This window comes from Pteropus vampyrus, unplaced genomic scaffold (genome assembly GCF_000151845.1).
Source record: "Pteropus vampyrus isolate Shadow unplaced genomic scaffold, Pvam_2.0 Scaffold234, whole genome shotgun sequence".
NCBI lineage: Eukaryota > Metazoa > Chordata > Mammalia > Chiroptera > Pteropodidae > Pteropus > Pteropus vampyrus.
In genome coordinates this window covers 772,207-794,478 of record NW_011889015.1, presented here as the reverse complement: position 1 = coordinate 794,478, position 22,272 = coordinate 772,207, and the positions used below count along the sequence as shown (strand labels likewise).

Below are 22,272 nucleotides of genomic sequence, written 5' to 3'. Positions count from 1 at the left end.
TTTTTACATGGTTGGTATTTAAAACTCCTCCTACACAGAATGGGAGATGTTCCTTCCTTCAAAAGCTCAATGAGGAGACACAGGACACATTAGGGTCCCTCAGGCTTTTCCCCGACATGTGACATGTGACATGCAACATGTGACATGCAGAAGATGTAATAAGATTAGGGCCAAAGTAAGGTGTGAGGAGGAGGCCCTGGCAAAAAAAAAAAACAAAAAACAAAAAACAGGTTTCTAACTTTCTAAAATATTTTGAAGAATTGAATTATTTATTAGGAGAGAGAGGAAGGGAGAGAGAGAGAGGCAAAACTGATAAAGAGCTTTATAAAACTTTGTATACAAATATGTTTTCTGATACAAATATGTTTGTCCTTTAAACAGATATATTTTTAGTAATTACTCTTGTGCCTTGCTCCAGACCTTATTTCCTTTCAAATAAGTTGTGCTGAGCATTTCTGAGGCTATCTTCATCCTCCCTTTCTAAACCGTTGTGTTTTTCTGTATTTCCCTCCATTTATCCTATTGTCATATGAGATCCAATGTCAGTTATCTTGGGTCACAACAAAGGATTCAAACACATTAAGTATTTCTAGTATTTTTTTTTCCTAGATCGGCAGTAGCTGGGAGTGGGAGTAGGTGTCCTACCTCTGGGGATGCACAAGCTTTTCTAGTTTTTTATTTCATAGAAAATGAGCCATACGATCTTTCTCGTTTTTCAAGTTAATTAAATTTATATCAACAATTACTGTGGACAATCTTCAAGAATGTCAAACAAATTCTCATCCTTAGAAACATGTAATTATGTCTCATATAGTCTAAGAACTCAGAAGGTAATATTTGAAAACATGGCATATATTGATAATTATCTACTTCCTGACATAGTTCGATAAAGTTAAATTGGCAAAAAAATATCTCTGCTGGTGAGGGAAAAACATATAAAGAAAATGTTGAGTTTACTAAATTTATGGATCTAGCACAGTGTCATGAAGAGACATATTAGATGACTATATGCAAGCATATGTTGACTAATGATCAACATGGAAAAACCCAGAGTCATATTCCATTTGCAATAAAAATACAGTAGGATATTAATCTTTAGCACACTTTAACAATTAATTTACAACTGGATAATAGTGTCCACAGATTGCATTGTTAGTTTCTGATACTTTTTAATTCTTGGTCAATGACAATAGATAAATTACAATACCAGTCAATTAAATATAGCCTTTAAATTGAGAAACGTTTTAGGATTTGCCACTGTGCATGTCAATAAAGCTAAGCTAATTGCTGCATTTTTCCTATGACTTGAAGTACCAGGTAAGAATGTAAAAGGTCATTTTGGCCTTTAGCATATTGGAGAAGATATATATTCTTGTATAAAGATGATAAGGATATTCTGCAAATGCAGGTCCTATTTCTGTCTACAATTCTAAATGAATGTCAAGGGTATCTGAAATAACTGTGGCTAACAGAGAAACTAAATAGCTCTGTTGCATTATGCTGAACAGGCAGCCAGAGTCTATAATAGTACAAGGTAGATCAGAATGAATAACCACTCTAGTATCTTTCTTTTAAATGCAGTGAGATCATTCTGAAGCAAGTATATGCCTTCACTCTGGGTGGAGGGTAGGGGATTAAATGAATCTCTTCTGATTTACAGCAATTTCTTGGCCATTAGAATAACTTTAAGGGATTATATAGTCCTTTAATTCCTAGAGTGCCAACAAAACCACTCCTATGAGAATACCTATAAAATACCTTAAGGAGTAGTTGAAGGCAATTAAGTTTCCACCAACATTTCTTCAGTTATCAAGGAGAAGAAAATAAAAATTCTGACAGTAATCTTATTGCAAGTCTCAAAAATAGACTATAGACAATAATGTATATATTCGTAAATTCCAAATTCACATATCACAGTTTCCCAGATATTAAAAAAAAAGTCCCACACCTATCAAAAACAAGCAAAAGAAAAACCCACTACTTCTTTCCATATTCTTTAAAAATTTTTCTTTGTTATTAAGCTGCTACCATTACTATTGTCTATTCTGTTTGTGGTTCTGCTTCTCTGCAAGTGTTTCTATCAATGCTTTTTTATAAAAAAGACCTGCTCTGCCTCTGAATCATAGCATATAGAACAATGTGTGGTCCTTGAACCAGCAGAGTCATTGTTGCCTGGGAAATTGCAAAAAAATTAAAAATTCTCTGGTGCCTTCTAGATGATTCTAATGCATGTTCAAGTTTAAGAACCACTGATATAGAAAACTGATATAGAAATAAGTTGCCACCTATTCTGATTAAGCAGACAATAAGTAGCTATTAAATACCCACTGTTTGAGATTCTATGCAATCCTGTGAGCTATAGGCAGTTAGCTCCAAGTAAACCAAGATTCAGGGAGTATAACTGACTTATCCAAGGTCACACAGCTAGTTAAGTAGCAGAGCTGATATGTTGAGACAAGTTCTTCTGCTATTACTTATTTCCCTCACATTTATAACCAAGCTCCTCCATTAATTTCATCACATAAAATGTGACTTTGTTGTTTCCTTTAAACATTTGTGTGAGGTTGTTACCACTCTCATTGTGTGTGTGTGTGTGTGTGTGTGTGTGTGTGTGTGTGTGTGTGTGTGAGAGAGAGGGAGAGAGACAGATAGACAGATGGACAGACGGACAGACAGACACATGTACACACACAGACACACAGAATGGGTAGAGAGAAATGAAATGAGATAATAAGTAGGTAATACAAAAATTACTTAGGTATATTATGACATTCTTTCAAAACAGTTAAGCTAATATGTAAATGCACTTTTTGACATTGTTGAGTCAAGCAAATACGTAATCCCAAACAGGTGTAAAGCATGTGAGGACCCTTAAGCTAAGAGATACAAACTTAGTTCTATTACCCCTCAGCTAGGTGCTTTCCTTTCCCCGTCTTCAAAAACCCACTTTCTTCCTCCTTTTTGTATTTACCACTTGTAGGATATTTTTCTGGGCACATGCTACCCATAAATTTGGTGACAGTTTTCTACTCTATAATCTCCATGATATTTTTTGAGCTCCTATAATTGTCAGACAAGCAAATAAACAAACCAAACCGAGCATCAGATGCTTGTTAAAGATGACAGGCAGATTTTATTCAGACTACTGCAGTAAGGGAGAGGGACTGCAGTAATAACAAAGCTCAATCTCAACTAAGACAAAAATGACTGAGGTTTTCAAGGGAGAACAGATAGAGAACAAAGATGGATTGTGGGAAAGTGAAAAGGTGGGACAAAAAAGAGACTAGAGGCTATGTGGAAATGGAAAAATTACAGAAGAGAGTAAATGGAGAATTACTGAATATGGTTTGGCGAGGTGGGTTGGGACAATGTACAGCTTGCAGTCTGGCAGCACTGAATTTTCTTAAGATGAAGCACAAGGGCTGAAGTCAGCTTTAAGGACACAGTTTACTGCAGATGGAAGCCAGGCTAAAGTTTGGTCAAGTCTCTTAGCAAAGTGTTTAGGAAGGTCCTTTGTGCTGTGTAGGAGTTCAACAGTGCATGTAATTTTTTGAGGCTTCACTTAATTTAGCTCTGTTTCACATTACAGAGAGGTAGAAACATTGTTATTTGAAAGAATTCTAATTGTTTCGATGGAAATTATTTAGATATTCAAACTAATACCTACGTTTTCTAGGCAAGATCATATGAATCTATTGGAATTCCCAGTTGTAAAAGTAGCATTTTACTGTCAAGAACCATAAGTGGAATCATGTTTTCAACAAATTCAAGTGTGGAAATAAACTAAGTACCAGCTGAAAAAATAATTGCTGTATAATTTTTTTCAACATCAGTGTTTATGAAGCAAAGTCTGACCCCATGAGAACATTTGCAAATTATGTATGATAATTTTGACAATACAGGAAAAATTACTACATTTATTTTATTGTAGTTATGAAAAATAAAACTAATGTAGTTTGTGCTAGATGTAAAGCTAGATATTTTTGTTTCTCCCAGAATTTTAACATCACATTTGTGCAAATGTCCACTCTCTAGAGTATAACGAAGAACCTATAAAAAAGAAATACTAGAGTTTCTACACAAAACCTAATGTCCTGTACTCAGAAAAGAATATCGCCAAAATTTACCTGTATTTTTCACTCAATTATAGCAAGATCGCATATTAATTTATCAGTTGGTTTTAATGTGAGTACTCAAGAGCTCCTGAGAGCATTCTGCTTTCACAGCAGAGACAGAGCTAATGTTGGTAATGCTGAGTGATCAAGAAATATATGAACAAGGAATGAGTGAACTTGAACATTTAGGTTCCAATTTTTTTTAAATAAAATTTTAGAGCTGTAAAACTTTAGTTACTTAGAAAATTAAAATTAATTTAATTACCTAGAATACTACCTGTGGATTACTACCTATGGAAGTTAATCCTTTTGTGTTGACTACATGATATGCTTCTCCAAAATAATTTTGAAATCTAAAAATCAAGTGTTTGCTAGAATATGAAGAAAGAAATTTAAAATAGGTAAAACTATCATTGCTTTTTTTATTTTGCTATTTTCAACTGTATTTAACAAAGCCTGATGTACTGGAAAGAGAATGGGCTTTGGATCCAAACACCAAATATGCTACACTATAGTGAGTATGTGTTCATGAATTTACTTAGTCTCAACATTTAAAAAACATAATACTTACCTGGTATATTTTGTGAATATTAAATGAGACATGAAAGTATATGACACATGAGAGTCACTCTGTATCAGTTTTTGATTTCTGGGCTACTACTGTCATTAATTTGTAAATTCAATTTACTCCAAATGGTGCTTTTCTTAACCAAGAATGTTGCCTTCACTAGGAATCTCACATCCTAGGTGGCCTATCTGATCCATGTTTGAGACCTCTTTTCTCACAATTTTAATAATAGTTGCAGAGCCATACATATACTATTTAGAAAATTTAAAGGAATTTCATATTTATAATTTACCTATAAATAATAAAAATATATTTATATTTTGTAATTCACTGATTTTCCCTTTGAAGCATATAGCATTTAGACTTTTACTTTCAGTTTCATTTTTATTTGATATGGAGTTATTAATTCATCTCAAGTTTTTATAAATATGACTCTATTGTCAAAAGAAAAAAATTCTGTAATTAACAAATACCCATTTTCCTTTAGTCAGCCAGTCATTGGACTGATCGCTCATTGATTCATTTATTTATTCAATAAATATATGTTGAACACATATTATTAACTATGCACTATTCTAAAAAAATAAATAAAGACCACTGCAATTGTTGTGGTTCTTTGAGAAAGATACACAATTAAGGAGATAAATCCACAGTGATTCTTAAATGAAAACCACACATTTGGAGCCATTTGACCCCACACTCTTGGGTATGGCCACATAATCTCTGTGGTATATACTATAGATGTGACAACAAGCTCAAGGAGCTCAATAGGTTTTTCTATGTTAGAATATAATAGATCTATTTGGGACACTGACAATAATTCATAAGAAAGAGAGACATAATTTAGAGGGATTAGGATTTGTATATTACATTATACTAATAATGTTATATTTTAGCACGTTGACTAAAACTATCAAATTATATAGCATTATAATCTATTTTGAGTTAAAATATTTAGAGACAAATAACAGACATGACTGACTCTGAACCCTTGAGGCTCTGACATTTATTGAGCTGCTTCCAAGTTTCACAACTAATTTTTTTAAAAGTATATTCCTTACCCAGGAAAGCATCAATGCTACTCAATGAAGTAGAACACTTACTTTTACGAAGAGTGGCCCCACACAGTGCAATTTGTGGGTGGAGCCAACTGTGGCTCAAGCATACATGAGCTCATTTTCCTCTTCCATGCAACTGTGGCTCAAGCACACATGAGCTCATTTCCCTATTCCATGCCTTTCTTTATGCATTTACATTTCTCTGCCCAGAACAGTCCTCTCAACTTTCCACATTTCCACCTATTAAAATCCTAGCCCTGAAAGGCTCACCTCAAACGCCTTCTTTTTCAGGATAACTTATTTACAAGTTAAAGTCATGACAACACATTTCTCTCTTATAGAGCAGTAAACATATTTTTTTGGTATTGTAATTACTTTAATTATTTTTGTCATTATTCTACTACCCAGTTTTAAAACTCCTTGAAAGTAAAAGCTCTCTTGTCTTTGCATCCGCCATAGTGAGAGCTAACATACACCCTGCACAGTTGTGCTTAATACATGTAAGCCAAATTACTCAAATAAACTCTAGGATTCCTTTATATATTCATATTTGGTTTATCTAGAAGAGAATAATAAAATTTTTGCATTTATTTTTTACACCTAGCTTTCCCCCATCTATATTTATTCTATTTAAGTTTTGTCTTTTACTTTCTCCTATTGTGTCCATGAAAAAATATTTAAGGAGAAGGTTACCATCCAAGCCAATGAGCTTGTTTATACTAATATCCCCAAAAGAGAAGTAGTCTTGGTCTAACATGATTGCTGGGGAGAAAATGGGTCAGATGCTTCTCTTCTGGAGAAGGATGAGAGGCATAAACTGAGAAAGATACTTGTGAATGGCCACTTCCTTAGATTAACTACTCAATGATTTTTCAAAATATAACTCACACGCTGTAAGTTAAAAGATGATTTACATGAAAAATGTGACTTCCAGGTTATTTCCACTTGTAGTTCATCAGTTTGCAAAATCCTCTCCATTACTATGGTGATGATGCATCATTAGCTAGAATTTGTCCATTAATAGAAGCTGATTAATGTCACAATCACTTTTATAATGTTGATCATCAAATTTTATTATTTAGGATTTCAAATATAATTCAAAATAAATTTTACAGATTGTTATTTAAGAAATTGCTAAATATTGTTTTTTCTAATATGTTCTTTCAAAAGTTATATATTTTTAGATAAAATACTTTCTATTTACCTAAATCCTTACAATCCATACAAAATGATTGATAATTTGAGTCTGACTTAACTCCCTAATCTCATTTCTTATAACTTTCTGCCTTGTTCCTTTTACTCCACGTTTTACTCTATAAACCAGACTTATAATGTTTCACCTTAATGATTTTGCTCATGTCTTGCCACCTTCCCCCTGGATGCTTCTCACTCAACCTACAAAACTCAGTTCAGATCTCGTTTCCAATAGTTAGTCTGCTTTGGAACCTCCGCCAATATGAACTACCTTTACCCTTGCCTCTCTTGTCTTCCATCTTAGCACTTATTATCACTTAGTATGTTTTATTGAAATTCTCTCTGTATTTTTCTTATATTCCCAAAAAAACATAGACTTTGCAAGAGGAGATCCATAACTTGGCTTTATATTCCCATTTCCTAAGAGAATGCCCTTATCATAGGTCTTCCTCCGCGTTTCAATTAAACTGTCCAAAAGCCCTTAAATAGATTTACAATATCACCTGTCGTATTCATCTTTAGAGAGACATCAAAACTGATGTGGTTACAACTTAATATAAATAAGAGAATTTCACTACAAGAATATGTATTTAAATTTACAAAAATGTCTAATTTATATGAATGGGAAATATAATTTGTTTCCTTTTATTGATGATGCAATTTTCAGGTGCTAGCTTCTTTAAGTAACAAAATAGTGCTTTTTTATAACTTTAATTCTGAGGTAATCGTATATTAACATAAGTTGTGAGAAATACAAAGAGACCCTGTATGCCTTTCACTTACTTTCTGCTAAAGGCTGTCTTCGACTGGCATTTAATTTTGCATGAAAGTATACACATATAGAACTATATGTTATTAATCTAACAACTGTCAAATAAAATTTTGGTGATCTTTTCCAAAAACACTTGTATAGGCAAACTTTATCATCCTCACTAAAGAACAGAGAAAACTGGAGAAAATAGAGAAGTTTTCTAGACTTGAGTTTTTCAGAAAGTCACGCTCACATCCACAGATATTTATAATAAAGGCAGTCATTGTCTGTTACTCATAAGATTATCAAATTATGATTTACTGATACATGATGTACCCAAAATTATTTTCAGAATTTGCAAGGACTTATATCACCTATGTCTTCCCTTCTATTTTGAAGCATAATGAACATTTTCAAGTGAGCCTTAACTACTTACAGATTGCAAACTGGGACATATGGCTAATTGATTGACAGATTTTCTGAATATTGAGTTTCTATTTTGTGCCAAGCTGAAAAAAACTCAGGGATTTCCAAGCTAAATATGCTTTACCATGTTCAATACACTCTCAGAAACAATCAGCCAAGGGTTTGGTAACATTTATATCATATTTTTCCTTTTCCCAACTTAGGTTGTTACTGCAGCTTAATCTCACTACTTCTTTTTCACCTTGAAAAAATTTTCCAATAGAATTCCCTTGTGAGAATAGGAAGGAGTGGGGAGAGATGATGCAAAGGCAAACTAGAGATTGAGAGCAAGGTATTCTGAAAGTCAAAGCCTTAAATGTTGAATCCATCATTGCTGACTTATGTCACTTTATCACCTTGTGTGTGAGTTAACCTCAGTATTCTCTATTTTTTCATTTGTAATTGAAAATAGTCATACCTCCTTCAAGGACTGTTGTAAGAATTAAAGAAATAAACTATTAAAAAAGTACTTTTTACAATGTGCAAATAAATGTGTTTGTACAGGTTCGTACCTTGAGGACAAATACCAGCATCAAGAAAACATGTTAAAATTACAGATACTGTCTCCTTCACCCTTCACAATCTTTCTTTGTTTTGAACTTTCACACTGAAATCTATTTTACTCGATTAATGAGAGTATATGCCATGTTAGGTCAGAGGCTTCCTCCAGGATACATAGACAGAATGGTTCGTGGCATGTAGTCTGGCACAAGTCTCTCTGGTTATGTCAACTTTGCAATGAGGAAACCCAAGCATTTCTATTGACTTCCACATGGCTCATCAACCTGTGAAGGAAAGGGAGGAGTTCATGTCTTAAGAACAAGCCACTCCTTCCCAATGGGAAGAGTATAAATACACAATTTATCAACCACATTTAGGATGGTGTTTCTTATGATTAGGTAATAAATGCTAAATGGTAACATATGATCCACTTCCAGATTTTATGGGCTGAGCCAATGGGAATTTGTCCTGTTCAGGATTACACAGCTTGGTGAAGAAGTTCGAAAATCTAGAACCCTTGGAGGAAAACTTTCCTTTGATAATTAAAGAGTCACTACCTTCTAGGCAAGTTCTAATTATTTAATATGTATATCTGACTTAATCCTCACAAGACTATGAGGGAGGTACTAGTCTGTTGCCCATTTTACAAATGAAATTGAGACATAAGCAGTTCAGCAACTTCTGCTGTGGTCATTCACCAGTAAATGCAAAGCCAGGAGTCAAACCCAAACATTCTGAATCCAGAGGCCTTTAATAATCGCAGCGCTGCTTCTCTACACTGAGAAAACTTTCTCAATCATTATAAGAAGTAGTTAGTACCTGAGATCTTCTTAACCTAAAATGAGTGGGATTTTGCGTAGAATATCAAATGCCTTTCCTGTACTTACCTACAAACTTTTTAGAGAAAATTATCTCTAGATGCACCAACTGAAACTTGTGTATTAGGGGAAAAGATCTGTCAATCAGTTACTAATTCCCTCAGTTTACCATTCTTTCTAGAAGAAAAAAAAAAAAACTTTAAAAAATGCTGATAGATTTTCTCTCAACCCAGAATAATGATTCTGCTGTTTTAAAGACAATGTGGATGTAGGGTTAGTCTCCCTGTATCTCGAAATGTCAGTTCATTTGCCAAAAATGAATTTATCAGTTAAATGTAGCCAAAAGATTTAGTTTATCTAAGTGTCCTACAAAGAAGAAATAGTTTACCACTGTTTTTACAGATTGAAGTAAATCTGACATATTATTGACATATGCTATAGATTTAATTTAATACCATAGTACAGATGTGAGCTCTGATAAGTTTTTGTGAAATCTAGGCTAAGATGAGTAGAGTTGTTTCAATATTTATGGGGTTGAAAATGCAGAGTTAGCAAAGGAAGCATTTTAATTAAAACAATATTTTCCCCTATATGGTCAGAGTAAAATGCAGGGGAATTCTTTTAAAGACTTACTAGTTATTTCTAGCTTTCTGGCTTTTTAGGCACATTGAAAGAAGTTGGGGCTTTTTTTTCCAGTTTTTAAATCTTTTTTATCTCAGAATGATCAAAAAATAAACTCAGTAATTTCTTAGGACTTTTTAAAATGCATTTATGTGACTCAAGTGTAGACTGTTGTAATTGTCCGTTTTAGGTATCCTGGAGATAACTTCAGTGGAAATCGGAGTTGTTGCCGTCAAAGCCATTAACAGCAACTACTACTTAGCCATGAACAAGAAGGGTAAACTCTACGGCTCCGTAAGTATTCTGCTTTCATTTTCAAAGTTCACTGAAGTAAATCACTACCACAGTTTTGGAATGTTTCCCCCGGCCATTGAATAGCTTTGTTATTGTTCCATTGCTAGTAAATAGAGCCACAGTGGGCTGGTTACCAGAGTTTCAAAGGCTGGCAAGGCAGCCTTTCCAATTTTATAATCTCCTCTGTTGCTCACCCATTAGTCTACCACACAGGCTGTTGCTGGCATTTGTCAGTCAATGTTCTGAACTGCTAACCAGTCAGACTCTCACGGAAGCATCTGGTCAAATTGGCATGGGCTCTGCAGACAACTTGGAGAAGGATCATTGAAAACAAAGATCACGAATTAAGTAGAAAATCATATACTGTGTGTTACAGCTAGAGATAAAACAGGGACTTGGGTGTTTTGTATTCTGTTAAAATCTGAAATGGGAGACATATCAAGAAATTTGTCATTTTGTGTACCATTCAATCAACTCCAGAATTTTATTTATCTAGACAAAAATGATTAATTCAGCCAGTGCTTTGAGTAGATACATCCCTATATTTCATAGCAAGTATTAAGAAATGTCACTTTAAAATGTGTAAATAAACTTATTTTGTTGATTAACATAAAGATGATTACAGTGCCAGCCATTATCAACTTAAGTATGTCTCAGAATCACTGAATTTATTAAAACATACTCCAAACTTTTCTGATTCAGTAAGTCTGTGGTAGGGTCTAAGAATCTGCACTTTTAACAAAGTTCCAGGTGTTCCCGATGCTACTGGTTTGATAACTACAATCTGAGAATCATTGGAACTTTATTCTATCATTTGTCTGGATACAGAATAGACTTGTATTTTATTCATATCAGGTCCACTTATAATTGCAGAGTCAGACATACTTTGGATTGGTCCCTTTGGGGTAAATACGTTTTGGGTGGTGGTGGTGGGTGAGAGGAATTTTAGTTAAGTTTTTCTATTACATGTTGCTCTACTAATGAGCCAAGAAGAGTAATAGACTATTTTTTAAAGTAGTTCCATTTAGGGGTTCGTGGCATAATTACTTTTGAGGCATTTTTTTCTTTTCCTTTTTAATGAACATGCCTGAGTTCCTCCTTTATCTACTAAATCAGAATTACTGGGTAGGAGACGTGGTGTATATTCTTTGAAGAGGTACTGATACACACACATAGTCAAAACCAATACTTTAAAGTAAAGCCATCTAATATGAATTTAGATTGAGAAAGAAAATATAAAAATTTTAATTGCAATAAAAGGTTAAAATACTGAAATAATTTTTAATTGGTAAAGTATACTTCTTTAAAAAGATGACATCAAGAAGAAATGGATACCTCAAATTAACTGTCATAAAAATATTTAATACTTTTCCTCTCATTTCCTCACATTTTTTTCTATCCCAATATAGCTATTGTACTCTGCCTCTACTTCTTGAGGTCTAAGGTCTATGAATTATTTCATTCTACCTCTATATGTAAAGTATATGCCCAGTTGCTTTCTATCACATTTTAATGATCTACAATGGCACTTATCAGATATTTCTCTCATTAATATGTTTGTTATTGACTGTCTTCTCCCAGTGGATTGTGAACTTCAAGAGGAGAGGGTTTGCCTAGTCCTTCACTATTTCCTCAGCACTAGAACCATAAAGTCTACAAAGTCGTGCAAGGCATAAACCTAACTACCTCTCCAGTTGGCTCAGCTCATCACAGCCTATGCTCTCCACTTCCAGCCTGTCTCAGAAAGAAACTCATTCTCTAACTATAGTGCGCTGTTTTGTGATTTTGCAATATTATAAGGAAAAGTGAAAAATTATAACTTGTTCAAATTAAATGAAAAATCTACTCGAATTGAATGTCCTGCTCAGGATGCAAAAGGACTAGGGACTTTGCACCCAAAGGTTAGACCATCAAAATTCATGAGTACACATCTAACATTATTCTGTATAGCAGGTGACAACTCATAATTCCTATCTTCATTTTTTTTAAGTAATTTCCATGGATTTCATAAGGCTTCTTGAAAATATCATTAGGCACCCAGAATGCTGATTAAACCAGCTCCATATTGTATTCTCTCAAGTATTTTCCTCATTTCCTTTTGGGAAATGTGCATCTCTCTTATATTTTCATTAATTATTCTCTGAACAATGCATCTACGTATGTGAGGTGTTTTTTTTATTTTTTTTGATTGATAGAATTAAGAAAATAAATTATAAAACTGAATTTAAATAGAACAGGCCCTCATAGGGCATGATGTAAGGACCAAGTAAATTTACCTGGTATCCTGAAGAAATCCAAAACCTTTTTCTAAACTGCCAAAATCTCTACTTTTGAGATCTTGCCCTAGCCTATATATTTTTTAAACTTTAATATTTATGATTCACTTAAATGATATAAACAACATAGCTTCCAAGGCTCCTCATGCAGAGACTCTGATACATTTGGTTACAGTCTATTAAAAATACCTGAGATGAGGAGTCTGCTCTAAGTGTACCTCACTTTAAGAAACATTGCCTTATAAATTTATTTTGAGGAGGAAAAATGATTAAGCATCCATGCTACTCTTCTATACACAGCTCTGTTTTAAATATAAAATCATCTGAAACAATCTCAACCCTTCCGCAGTCTCTAAGCTGCACCCTGTTTATTGAAATGAGTGCAATCATTTGTAGTAAAAATCATCTCTTTGAAAACCATATAGTTTTAGACACACTAAGATGAATAGGAAAAAAAGACATACTATTTAAATTTTTTTCTAAAGCAGAATTTTTTTTATGTTAGAAACCATACCTTAATGTATGTACCATTTCTTCTTACTTTTAACCAAATAAGTCATTATTTGAATTACGTTCAAATATTACTTCATAGAAGAGAAGCACATAGAATAAATTAATTCCAAGGAAAAAGCTTAAACTAGCCACATAAACATAAAACATACCTGTTTATGATGGTGCTAATAATGTTCAAAATTACCATCTAGCCCAGAGAAACTTGAATGTTTAAATATATGCACATTCGAGAATTGGGAATTAAGGAGAAATTTTGAAAGTCCTGAGATGAGAGAAACTGTTTGAAATGCCCAGTAGAGGCCTCAAGTGAAAGATGCCTATAATGCCCTTGGTTTGGATGGAGAGAGTAGAGCAAGAAGAGCAAAAGCCCCAATTCTTTAGATTCTTAACTGCTTTAGTTTGGATTTAAGGGAAGAGGGACATTTCTGAAGCCAGAGTCTAGAGATTGGTGAGATACCTCTCTTCGTTATTAACTCCAGAGTAGGATCCTGGATTTATGGAATGAATGAAATATCAATCCTTGTTCCAAAAGATCCCCTTAAAAACACATGGTCACTTGAAACAAAGCCAAAGCACTATGGCTATAGAGTGGAATTTCCCAAGATCAAAGCACTTAGGCAGTGTTAGTTACCATAGTTATAATTTCTTTGATATGGTAATTTGCAAAGCGAGTGGCATTCCCTGTCCTAGTTTTCAGTCATTCCTAGATCTCAGAGTAAAATCTATCAAAATTCCAAGTTAGAAAAATTGTAATTTACAAAATTGAGAAATCCGGTATTTGGAAGAGATGAAGATACCCCCTCGCCTTGGCCTCATGGTTATCTAGAAGTGTTATCGTTTGCTATAAGATCTGCTTTCTCATCAATGTGGGTGTATTTACGTGGATTTATGAAGTTTGCAATCTTGACAAGCTCTCTGTTTTCCTGTAATTCTATTTTCCCATGAGACATCCTAGTCATTACTCTGACAAAAAGATTATAACAATTCTTTATTATTGACTCATCACAAATATTGTTAGTGGAATGTTTGCTTCTTGATAATCATTCTAAGCACTTAAACCATCTCATATTCAAGACACACCAGGTTTTTAAAAGGGCCCCAATATGTGGTTATGATGGCCAACTAAAATGAATCACATGCCTTTAAACTTAGAATCTGTTTTGTGATTATGAGTTTTACTTTTCTGTTGACATTGTATATTAAGGGCACAACTTATGTGCAACTATCAATAGCAAAGAAACCCTTGAACTGGAGTTGTATAGATGGTTTGTATCAAATGGAATCAAGTATCATTATCGTAAAAGTTTGTTTTTCCTTTGCAGAAAGAATTTAACAATGACTGTAAGCTGAAGGAGAGGATAGAGGAAAATGGATACAATACCTATGCATCCTTTAACTGGCAGCACAATGGGAGACAAATGTATGTGGCATTGAATGGAAAAGGAGCTCCCAGAAGAGGACAGAAAACACGAAGGAAAAACACCTCAGCTCATTTTCTCCCAATGGTTGTACACTCATAGAAGAAGGCAGTGTTTGTGGGTGCAGTATAATCAAAGGCTCTGTTGCCAGGAATGGTGGGTATTCTTCATGAAGACAGTAGCTCAAAAGGCAAAGACACATTGCAGATGTTGGCTTGCTTGAAAGAAAGGAAGTTTTTGAAGGTTTTCGTACTCACTGCTGAGATATGATGTTCTTTTAATTAGTTCTGTGTTATGCCTTGTAATCGAGATATAGGCAGATCAAATGGGATGGAAGTTATTCCTAAGCAAACAACATTGTGGCTGGGATTTTGGTTAAGGTTTGAAGTTTTTGTTTTTTATCCTCTGAAATAGAACTTAAAGAACACAGAACAATCTGTTGAATGATATTCGGAAAAGTTATTTATGGAATACAAACTCATATCAAAGACTTTTATTGCTCATTCAAGCCTAATGATTCGATGAGCAGTAAGACATGGAAGCATTTACTGGAAAGCACTTGGGTCATGTTATGTGCACAACCAAAGGAGCTTTGGGCGTGGCATCATGGAAGCATTGGATAGAATTTAAAAATGTAAACATGTTAGTGTAAAACTGTTCTAACAAAACAAATAGTATGGTACGCTTGTGCATTCTGCCTTCATCCCTTTCTATTTCTTTCTAAGTTATTTATTTAATAGGATGTTAAATATCTTTTGGGGTTTTAAAGAGTATCCTCAGTATCCTCTGATTTACCTTTTCTTTTTCTTCAGCACACTACATGCATGTTCATGACAAAGTGTTTTTAAACCTTGGCAAACACTTCAAAAATAGATGAGATTAGGAAAGCAGTGTGAGTGCCCCATGGGCAATCAGTTGACTTAATTTGCACTTCTGCATAAGAATCATCAACAATAAATACAACAGTGCTGTCTCATGGCTCGAGTTAGAGATGTCTGCCATCATTTAAAAACATGTATCACTGCTAAGGCTTCCTTTCCTAAAAATAGACCAGAGGCTAAATTTTTTTCTTCATCAATACATCATTGAGTCTTCAAGAATATACTAAAAGAGGGAAAATTAATTGTTAAATGCATTTTAGTATCTTTGCCTCATTATTTACTAACGATATTTTGCCATATGTCACAGTGGTAAATAATGAAGAGGCTGTCTGCATGTATACGAATCCTTTATAAGTACCACATAGTGCATCTCCCCCAAAGGAACTATCAAGGAATTTGGAATGAAGTGTTACTCTCCCAGGGGCTTAATCTGAGCAAATATATCCTTTGTAACGATATACTGAAATCTGTTCAAGCTGTATAATCTAGTCATTACAAAACCAAATAAAACTTCTTTTCTGTAAATTTAAAAAGCTTTGGAAGGTTCCACAATGTAACCACATAGAAATTCCTTTTGTTAGAACAGGTAATAGGTAACAGTACATAAGAGTGTGCCAGTCAGTCACCATCCCATTGCATTCTACTAAATAAATACATAAGCCTAATTTGCAGTGTCTGTAGTAGATTTTAAAAGTGTAGAAAATATTATTTGTTCTAAATATTTCCAGTGATAATTATAAGAATATGTCAATGCTGCAGTTTTATTTTCATATTTCTTGTTTTAAAAAGGTCTGGTTATTTTATTGTATGAACACAGTATTTTGGTACAGGGAAAAGACTCACTAAATGTGTCTTTTTTACTAAAGTTTAACCTCTAGAAAGGCTGGTGTTTTGTAATCTTCTCTTATGACTTAATTGTGTCAATGCTTAACCAGTACTTTTGGTTTATCTGTTATTTAAGAATTAGCTTTATTACAAAATTTTCCCATAAAGTAATCCCATAAAAGGTCATATTTTTATCACTCCTTTAAAAAGTTGAGGTTTCAAAAGAAATGCATTTGAGGCAGTGTTTTGGCTTATGGTTGAAGTTGCATTTCCTAGTACTTGGCTTCCAACTTGCTTTTTGACAAATGAGATACTAAAAATGTTTAATTTTTGTGGTTGGAATCTGTATGTTAAAATTTAATTGGTAAGTGAGTCTGAGAGCTATAGTGCAATGCATTCTTATCAGAACTAGATTATCTTTGTCCCTTTATTTTAAAACAATAATTGCACCTGACACATAAACATGGACCACCCACAACCAAAATTAAATGTTTGATGAGACGAATATAGTATTTGATGACCATGGTAAAAACAAATAGGGCACAAACTGGATTCATATTTCACTTAGCCATTTAGATTACCAATGAGACTAAGTGTAAACAGTCATCATTACAGTACTCAAAACACTAAAACAGCTTTTAGCAAAATGTATCAAAGCTTGTAGAAGCCAAAAATAGAAAACATTTCCCTCACCCCGCTACACACACAAGTACACACATCGACAGAGATACAGAAACAATTTGATAAGGAGCAATGGGATTCTCTTGCATTTAAAAATGGCATCTTTGCTTGATATTGAGAAAGAATTCTGGTCCCCTTGGCAGCTGGATTATGCTACTGAAAGAAAAGCAGCTCCAGCCCTGAATATTGTATATTTTTAAAAAAATCATCACGATTTGGGGAGCTCTGCCTCTGTGGGAATTGCGGCCCCCCACCACAATGTCAAGGTACATCAGCCACAAATGTGTGTGCATCTGTGCTGGTTCTGAGGAGACTCCTCACAAAGATAGAATCCCTCCTTCCTCCTACCTCCCAAAAGGCTGGACAGTGTATAGCATGTTACATTTAAATAAATTAATAAAAACGTTGGGAAAAGAAAATAAAAATATTGTCCTTGTTTGTTTTATTAGCTTAAAACTATACCTGGTAATAAAGAGAGAAGCTCAAATGTGTGCATAGCAGGATGTGGTTAAATGCCCCAGAGCCCCAAACAACAACAACAGAAAAAAAATCACTCAAACATTCGTAAGGTTTATTTAATGTTTTACATGTGTGAGTCAGCTATCCTTACTCTAATAACAACCAAATGCTTTCGATTTTTCCTAAGTATTCAGGTCCACCTAGTTTATACAGTGGATAAAGAAGGATGAATTGAAAACAAGGATGGCTTGTGAAACAATGAGACTTTGGGAAGAAAGCCAGGAGGCTGCAAAATCTGATTTCAAGGGGATAGAGTAGGCCAATGAATTTGATTTGAAAAGGAGAGAGAGGAAAAAAAAAAAAAGAAGTTGGGTCCAGGGCCCAAGAAACGTTATGGACACTATTTACATAGATAAACATTCATGCTACATGTATCTAATAATTTTGATGTTGTTAATTCAGGGTTTATGACTATACACAAAAGTAAAATTTACCTTTTCCTTATCAGTGAAGTCCAAACTTTGTTTAAATAAAGATATCTGTAGGAAGCCATGAACTATTTTAAGAGAACATAGCTAGTGCATTTGAAATAGCACATTTAGATGCAAACAAATACTTTATTAAGAATTCTTATCTATTTTGCTAGACAAGACTTTCGTAACTTAAAAAAAAAAAAAAAGAGGATATTTTGGAAGGATATTGCAAAGAGAAGGGCAACTTTGAGTTCCAATAGAACTGAAACATGAAAGATCTGCTTCCTCTCAGGCACTCATTTCCTCTTATCTCTGATTGGCTTTATCTGCTTGGCTACTGCTTATGTCCAATTTACTTCTTTCCATCTCCAAAACCCAAAACCTTTTTCTCAAGATCCTGAAATGGAAGCATCCTAGGTATGATTTCTATTGGCCAAGTTTGAATAATGTATCAACCTTCAGAGCAATCGGTATGACAAAGGATATGAGCGTTGTGACTGACCAAACTTCAGCCACGTGACCAGAGTAACAAGGTATGGATTTGGGCAGCCTGTATATGTGAAACTAATGAAAAAAAAAAAAAAGATGTACCAAACAAAGGACAGTGCTGGGCAGTGCAAAAAGAAAATGGTTCTTAGCTACATCTCTTTAAATGAGACTACTGACTTAAACATGTATCTTTTACTTTTGCATTTTTTACTAATTCTAATTAGCCTTCAACTATTTATTCAAATCAGAGAGGTCTCAAGATCTTTCTCTTTAATACAGTTTTTAAGTGGGAAATATTGTATTTGTTTTGTTTTGTTTTAAAACCAAGGGTAGGACCCTGAATATAGCCAGGCTCACTGTAATTCTGTAAACTTTATAGAATGATAATTGAGATGAATGCAAGTTTTCACTGAATAAAAAGATGGTCCTTCTACTCAATATCAATCTATATCACAACATGAGATTACAAGTATTTAAGTTTATCCCAAGAATATGTACTAGTATTTTCAAGTATATCAACATGTAGAATAAAATCTGAAATTCAAATGCCATGTTTTTAAAAAATTGTAAAATAAAAAAGAAATAAAAAGAAAAAATCTGCTTTCTATCTTTTATTATGTCTTGTGTACATTCAATATCAAACAAAAGAAAACTTTATAACGTGCATTTCTCTTTTCTTTTCCTGATTAGAAAATAATAAAACCCAAAATGTCCTTATAAGTGAACAATCTACTAAAAACACATTTATAAAAATCATATATTAGTTAAAATAAAATAATCATGATAAAACTAATGAGATCAAAGGAACTGATCTCATTCCTAAGTGGCTAATAATGAACATTTCCATGTGGCTGCTCCATGATAGCAGCTAAGGACAATTCCACACTCAAAGAGAAAAGCCACATGCCAACCATATATTCATGTGGCATGTATTATCTTACATATTTTTATTATCCTCCACAAGAGATGTTCATTTTTTAACATAGGCAATTGCATCTTCTAGAGATGAGTGCAGCAAATGAAGAATCAAAACATCTCATGTTCCTCATTACAACTGAAAATTGAACATATGCCCTCGTACAATTTAGGCAGTGACCTCAGCTGCAGAATAACCAAGTACAGTAAGGCCATGCCCCTCCTAAAGTTTGGTTTTAATTACCTTATATACATCTTAAGTGCCTAAATAATCTTACAGTTTTCTAAATTATTTAGTTATCATTTCTGTGATCAATTTAAGCTGCTGACAATGCAAATATTCCCAGGTCTCTCAAGAGGACTAAATTAAAATCGGTGTTTCATGAGGTATTATAAATTAAAAAAGGTTGCTTTTTATGGTTAAAAGAAGCATTCAGGTTAGGGGTCACTTATCAATTCAATTCAACATTAAAAATATTTTCACATCTGGTAGTTAAACACTAGACTTTTCAATAGCCTTTTTTTTTCCAATGACATAATCAATATGTACAGACACCAATGGTATTTAAGGCAATATCCATAAAGATGATATAAGAATATATTTGTTTTGGGGGGAGCTTTCCTACTGAGGAAAACAAAAGAGAAATACTGAATACGACATCACTTATAAGTAAAGATAAAGGCAATATCTTATTTGTTTTCCTGATAAATTGAATACAGGATGTAAAGTACATTTTACAATGTGACCTTACTTTCATGCAGGAAAAAAAAAAAAACTAAATAACATTTTTTAAATAGTAATTTTAAGTGACTATCAGCAATTATTCCTCATTATCTTACCCTAAGAGACTTCTACACACCATCCTCCAAGATCTCCTAAGAAACAGTCAAATTAGCATATTTCAAGTACAACAGTTCTTCTTTCTCCTTATTTTTAACTACAGGTGATATTAAATAGCTATGTTAAAGCTATTTCCTTATTAGATTCATAAGGAAAAGATAAACTTCATTTCAACCAATATTTACTTGAGCTAGTTCAAATGAGTAACCACAATAATGTTAATAGAGATTGTTGAATTAATATTGGGTATCTGGAATTATTATTAGTCTTCTTTCAATGTTTTTTAAACATGTTTCTCTCCATGTATATAAATATTCTACAGTGATAAAATTTATGATTTCTAATCATTTATTTATTCCTACTAGTGAGGAAAAAAATAAAACAAAATTTAAACATAGGGCTTGTTATGGGTTGAATCTGTTTACACAAGATTCACACTAATCTACAGTCCTAGTTTCCATCTTTTTGGTCTTAATTTTCCTAATAGAATTGCAGAACAAATTTTTTAATCCAAATACATTACTGAATTGATTCCCATGGTCCTACTGTGTGAAACCACAGATGGGTGGATAATAAGGGTTCTCTTCTCCCAAAACTTTAGTAAATTCATTACAAAAAAAAAAAAACCACAAAAAACTATAAGAATCTTTTGTAAATATACACATATTTGCCAAACTCATCTCCTAATTTGTTTATTCTTCCTCTGATTATTTACTGGCAAAGCCAATAATATCCAGGATTCCTTTGGTGCTCGATATTTTAACCTCTATTCTTTACCATCTCATCAACTTCCATCTTCTTTTGTACAACTAGTAGTTAAATAAGCAAGGATCCAGCAGACCTTCAACAAAATAGATCTCTGCTACAGAAATAAAATTACTCTGTGAAAACCCCATGCTAAATCTATGCTGCATAGGAACACTCAACATTCAAAATATCACAGATTGGTTCTGGGACACACATAGTTCTGTCACCAGAAAATATGTTCAAGATCTGTCTCATATCAAATGCAGCAAATCAAATTTTCTGAATGGTCTCTATCATTCTATTTTAATACCCTAATTTTATAAATAATGAAATTAGGGTTCATTTTCTTTCCCACAGCTCAATGCTAGGTAGTGAATACAGGTGTCCTGACTCCGAAAATCATTCTCCTCTCCATTATATGGGCACTCTACCAAAAACAAACAAACAAACAAAAAATAGAACCATACCATTTATAGCCTAATATTTTTCAATTTTTCAGAAATATAATCTAAGAATAATGAAGGTATTTCATTTTAATGATATATTTCTCTTTATGGACTTTTTTTTTTCCCAAAGAATAGCCTATATTTTTCAATCAGAAAGATCATTTTTAATCCTGGCTCTACTAATTTCTAACAGCATAAACTTTAAAAAGTTATATCAGTTAAAATAAAAAGACTGACCATAAAACTTGAATAACATGCCTAACACTTGGGACAGTAGTTAGGATTGAATATTATCATCTTATTAATTGTTTTGTATCATAACTAGCAAGTAATAAGTGCTCAATACATGTTAACTTTCTGCCTTTTTTTCTGGTCAATTGTGAAAATTTATTTTAAAGTATCCCAATGTGACAATGATGACTGGGTCATCATCAAAATCTCCACATTCTCTCAAGATTATTTTATGACAGGAGTTTCAGGTTTGTTTGTTTGTTTGTTTGTTTGTTTATTTATTTATTTAGGCAACCCTTGGTTGACCTCACAGATTGCAAGGACCTTGTCAGCTTACAATCCTTATTTGTTATATTTTACACCTACAGCACCTGGTCTTCCTAGGTGGTCTCCCATCCAAGTACTAACCAGGCCTAACTCTGTGTAGCTTCCAAGATCAGACAGAATCAGGTTTATTCAGGGTGGCATGGCCATAGACTCAGGTTTCACTTAAATGTCATTTCTTTTTTCTCCAAAAAAAAACCTTTTTTTGACCACTAACTAGACCATCATTGTATATTAAAACCATGCTTCTTCTCAGCACTGTAGATTACTGGGCTCTGGGTCAGCTCATAAGGAGGTACTTTGATTCTAATCCACAGTTTTTCCCCCTGAAAAGATGCATTTCTGAAGCATCAGAGTGAAGGAGGCAG

At 33.5% G+C, this 22,272-nt stretch overlaps 1 protein-coding gene and 1 pseudogene across 1 annotated transcript in view; one reads left to right on the top strand and one right to left on the bottom strand.

Annotated features, from left to right (window-relative positions):
- The window catches only part of FGF10 (fibroblast growth factor 10), a 71,886-nt gene extending 55,660 nt beyond the window's left edge, over nucleotides 1-16,226 (top strand). The window contains exons 2-3 of the mRNA XM_011373884.1: nucleotides 10,282-10,385; nucleotides 14,497-16,226. Of these exons, the coding sequence (XP_011372186.1) occupies nucleotides 10,282-10,385; nucleotides 14,497-14,694 (302 nt within the window). The 3' untranslated portion in view covers nucleotides 14,695-16,226. The remainder of the gene's footprint in view (nucleotides 1-10,281; nucleotides 10,386-14,496) is intronic.
- Nucleotides 16,227-21,939: 5,713 nt separating this feature from the next.
- On the bottom strand, nucleotides 21,940-22,058 carry LOC111728887 (annotated as a pseudogene).
- Nucleotides 22,059-22,272: the final 214 nt, after the last annotated feature.